The sequence below is a fragment of the Monopterus albus genome, unplaced genomic scaffold (assembly GCF_001952655.1).
Source record: "Monopterus albus unplaced genomic scaffold, M_albus_1.0 scaffold132.1, whole genome shotgun sequence".
NCBI classification, from domain to species: domain Eukaryota; kingdom Metazoa; phylum Chordata; class Actinopteri; order Synbranchiformes; family Synbranchidae; genus Monopterus; species Monopterus albus.
In genome coordinates this window covers 1420958-1426003 of record NW_018128012.1, presented here as the reverse complement: position 1 = coordinate 1426003, position 5046 = coordinate 1420958, and the positions used below count along the sequence as shown (strand labels likewise).

The window sequence follows — 5046 nt, the reverse complement described above, 5'->3', positions numbered from 1 at the left end:
GCAGGAATGAAGACTATTGGAGTACATTTACTCATTTTGAGGCATCTCTACTTTGTTTGAGATTTTGAATTTTCTGCTACTTCTACTCCCCTGCATTTCTGAGGGAAATATCGTACATTTGACATCACTACTTTTATCTAACAGATATAGATAATACATGAAGAAACACGATAAACATTTCAGTAGTGTTCCCAGTCCTTTGCCACTTTAAGTACATTTTAATCTTGGTAGTAAAGCACCATTTCTACTTGTGGAATAAAATATTTTACCTTGTCAGATTGGTGCTAACGAGTAAAGGCTCAGACATCTTCTGTGTGTTGACTTGTGGCCATCAAGAAGACGTTAGCTTCTCTTTATTAAACTTTGACCTTGATTAAGCTCTGGCTGGGTCAGTTGAATGTCAGCTGCCTGACATCTCATCCCTCCTGTTTCCCCAGATTCTAAAGGTTAAATGATTCTTCAGAGCCCGACCAGATGTGATTCTGGTTTTGTCCTAGTGCCGCCCACAAACACCAGACCCTTCATGAGATGTTCAAATCCCATCTGACCTCTGACATAACATGGATGTCCATCTGCAGGCCAACCCTCAGCACCAGTACGCAGTCAACGGGAGAGCTGGCCGAAACTCAAGGCCAGTTGTAAGTATTTGAATGTAAGCACATTTCAAAAAACCATTCAGAAGTTTTTTAAATTTATAATTACAAACTACAATAAACTATTAGTAAAACTGCACCTGTATAGGGAACACTGGTATGTGTAATGGCACCATAATAAGATGGTGGAATAACATATAACCTATAGATTAGTTAACTATAGAGGTGCTTTGTTACCTTTGTAAGGGCCAGGCTAGCTGCCCTCCGGTTCCAGTCTTCATGCTAAGCTAAGCTAAACACTCCTACTCCAGCTGTGGGAACTACTCTTCTTCCCATTCTTGCTGAGAGTTGTGTCAGAGGATTGATGCATTCTCATGTTTGCTGCAGCTAGCTAACCTAGCATAAAGACAATAAACATGGGAAGGAAGTTATCTAGATTCAAAATCCACCCACCAGCACCCATAATCTTCAAATTTACATGTTTGTTTTATCCAATGAAAAGTCACAAGTTATGGTTTTACAGGGGATTTTTCTTGACCACTGGACCAGTAACTTCCTGGAGCTTTTTAGATTTCACACACTTTTTGTGTATGAATTAAAACAATCAATATATAATGTGTTAACAAATGAGCTTCAGAGGTGCTGGTATGCAGGCTTTTATCTTCAGCTGTTTATAATCTTTATGCCAAGTAAACACTTGTTTTACATAAAGCCAATTTAATGTTTGTGCAATTGCCTCATAAGATATAGGTGTGGTCAGTCAGTGTAGTCTTGTTTTAAAACACAGTGTATCAGATGAACAGCTGATTATTTGAAATGTACTTCACCCTGACCGAAGTGTGTTTACACAATGCAACCAGTCATCAAAGACGCTGAGACATGACACCTGCATAACAACCTAATCTCTTCGCATGCCTTAGGGGTGACATTTATTATCAACACACAGCACAGTCGAACCGGTTAAGCTGCAGTTTTCTAGGTCCTGCACTGCTTCACAACAAAAGACATCAATTCCAGCTGAAACCAACACATCAGCGTTAATCTCATACTGGTTTCAGGTTGATGTGACTGCAGGCATCTCTGTGCGTCTTAAAGCAGGGTTCTCAGCAACCATGTTGTGGCACTTTTAGTAACACCAGTGTCAGCAGCAAACCCTGTTTGCCATGTCAACGCCGAGGTGAAGGTCATCACCTTGAAATAGCTCAAATTAGCAGTTTCTTCTGGTGTAACTGTACTAAAACATGGTCAAAACACTCCATAGTCAAACACTCATTTGTCAGTTTGCATGAGAAATGTGTATTCTACTCATGTTCAGAGTACTAAGGGGTCACTTAAATTTGTAAGGGGTCATTTAAATTTAATAAGGGGTCACTTAAATTTAAAAGTTCATGCTATACGTACAACCAAAAAAAGATTTTGTATTTCTATAAGTGGGGTCAAATTATGGAATAATTTAAGTGTGGACATGAAAAATAGTACTAGAATTTAGGAGTTTAAATATAAATATAAATGTATGTGTTATACAAAATATATGCAAAAATAAGATTTATTCGAGAAGGCATTAAGGAAACACTGTTTTATCTATGTAGAGATACTGCTTGCAGCCAATGATGCATGAAATATTTGTATAATATGATGTCATGGGGTAGGACTGGATAAGTCTGACTTCTTCCTACTCCATTCAAACATGTAATAGGTATAGCAAACTGATTTTGGATTAGCATTGGTTGGATATGTGTGTGTTGCTGTCATTTGTTCTGTTCTGCATGTTTGAAAGAATAAATCAATCAAAACTGTACGCAGACTACAAAGAAAAACTAGCTGTTTCACCTTTGCCTTAGCACTGAAAAGTTGGTTCACTCTGCTCGTGTTAGCAGTTCCACCAAAGACGTTTCACATGGTTTCATGGTACAACTGTCTAATATTCCCCCAAAAATCCATAAACTGAATATAAATTTGAGTGTCATAACTTTGTATTTGTTTTCTTCCCTCTCTCATTACTGATCCCAAGACCTCTCAGATGTATTTGTTAGACCCTTTGAAGAGGCCTGACCCCTAGGTTGGGAACAACTGGACTAAACTAAATAAACTCTCTATAATTTTGAAATCAATTTAACTAGTTGCTTTGAAATTTGTCACAGTCTTAATTCGCAAATGAAGTTAGAGGTGGGTGAAAGCTCCAGAAAAGGTTGAGTAAAAAAAAAAATTCTCCAACTTTTGCAATGGTTAATAACAAAAACCTTTCAAGCTCAAAATTATTTTGAAATGTTGTCAGCTCAGCATGAAAACCATCCAGATTTGGAGGATTTCACTGCGAAAAATAAAAATAATTAATACCTGTGAAGTAATACTCATTTGAACACATTTTATTGCAGCTATGTGCTCATTGTCAGTAGTTTTTCTTTGTGGCTCTACTGCCCAAAAGACCACTGCTTGTTTTTAGGTCCATTGCACATTGTTACAGGAGATAACCTATTCCCTACAACCATGTGACCTCTCTTAAATAAGTGGACTCTATCTTTATCAGGTCCCAAAAAGACCTGAAAGTGAAACAGAAAAATCAGTAGTCACCAAGTGTTGTTACTGGACAGCCCACTGTGTCGTCTTTTTGAGGCAGCACTGTGTGGAGCAGGACAGCGACTTACAATACAGGAACCCACTTCAGACAACACCCTGATGAAGACAAGATAGCAAAAAAAATATAGGACTGAGACGTGTAGCTCGCACTTTCAAATTTAGAAAGAAAATCATGAAATACCACCGTGTCAACTCATCTTTTATTGTCTCTTGCCCTTGACAGAAAGATGATACTCTGCGCTTTTTTCGGGAGGAGCGGGAGTGCCTCAAATTCTTCGAGGACACTATCGGCTCATTGGAGGAGGGTCCAGACCACTGCAGGACAAGGCAGGTGAAGGCCCCCGTGAGCAGCAGTGGTCGTGTTGAACAGGCTGATAGTTCTGGAACCCCGAGTCTCAAATCTGGGGTCACTGTGTCGTCCCTCATGTCCAGACCTCCCAAGGACCAGGATATTATTGACCTGGTCCACCCAGAACCGGACTTTGTGCAGACCAAAGAGCCAGTCTTCAGTCCCACCAGTTCAGGTAGTGTACTGTGTAAATCAGCAAAGGCTCAACTCAGCTAAAAGACTAAACTCTATTCTAAAAACTATAAATAAAGTGTTACATTTTTATTTCCAGACAAGAATAAAAAATCGGGTTTAAAAATACACAATCATTTATTGATTTATTGCCTATAGACATTTCAATATACTGTATAGTCTAAAAATACTGGAAACAGCCAATGAAATACTCACCATGATGTGTTTTCTGTTGTATAGTAACTGCCCTCCAGGTTGCTAAAACCACATTTTCCTCAAAACCTGTCAAAGATATGACTTTAATGTCCCCGGACGGGACTGAAGCTTGTAGTCATTCCCAGATTTTCACTTTATACTTTGTTCCTTCCAGGTTTTCAGAGTATGTTTCCGACCCGTGAAAGCCACTCTGAGGTAAAGCCAAGGCATGATCCGATGGACAGCTTGCCTTCAGAGTACAACCCTACTCTACCAGGTGGCACCCATGGGTCGACAGACTACTCCTACCACCCCCCAGGGTGCATTCCCACCCCAGTCCTGATTGCCCAGAATATTGCACTCCACCGCCGTCAGAGTCTTGAGTCTGAAAAGCCACCGAGCTACAGCAACAATATTCCTGTGAAACAGGGTCCTCCTACCTCTGCTAAGCCTACCCGCTTCCCTGCTAATATCAACATGACTGTGGGCAACAAAGAGCAGCAGAACCAGTCAGTGGCGAACACGAGCATCCAGGAGCGTCGGTCACAGATGCTGGCAAATCTAACAGGAACATCACACCCTCTGTTGCTGGACGATCCTCAACAGGCCATCGAGCAGAAAGATCGAAATACTCCCACTCGCAACATCTCCCCCAGGGACCCTGAACGAGATCAGTCTAGGGCAGAGGCTCTGTCTAAGCTGGGCCTGACCAGAAACCAGGCCACGTCTGGGGGTATGTCACTCCCTAGCAGCACCTCACTGGATCCTGGAACAACAGAAATCAACATGAAACTGGCAGAAGCCAAAGTTACGACCTCACTTTGGAACCAGAGTCATGTCGATGGAAAACCACAGATTCTGCGGACAGGCTCCCACGGGAGCAATATAGATAGAAATTCCCAACCGAACCTGTCACCTCTATCAACCACAAAAAGCACCTACTCTTCACCTCCTTTGGAAACCAAGGTATCCACCTCCACTTCGCCTGAGGTCAGATCTCTGGAGTTTAACAGCTACGGGGGCAAATCTATTGTAGTCCAACCTTCTGTTTCTTCCAGGAGTGAACCTGTAACCTCTCCAACTAGTCATGACCCCAAAGTGCTGCCCCCTGCACTGGCTAAACCCAGCGAGTTCAACAATTTTGGAGGAAAGACAAAAGTC

The 5046-nt window shown here is 41.4% G+C and overlaps 1 protein-coding gene across 1 annotated transcript in view; it reads left to right on the top strand.

The window, feature by feature from the left end:
- The window catches only part of proser2 (proline and serine rich 2), a 9133-nt gene that overhangs the window by 981 nt on the left and 3106 nt on the right, over window positions 1–5046 (top strand). Inside the window, exons 2-4 of the mRNA XM_020613327.1 lie at window positions 438–638; window positions 3394–3694; window positions 4061–5043. Of these exons, the coding sequence (XP_020468983.1) occupies window positions 561–638; window positions 3394–3694; window positions 4061–5043 (1362 nt within the window). The 5' untranslated portion in view covers window positions 438–560. The remainder of the gene's footprint in view (window positions 1–437; window positions 639–3393; window positions 3695–4060; window positions 5044–5046) is intronic.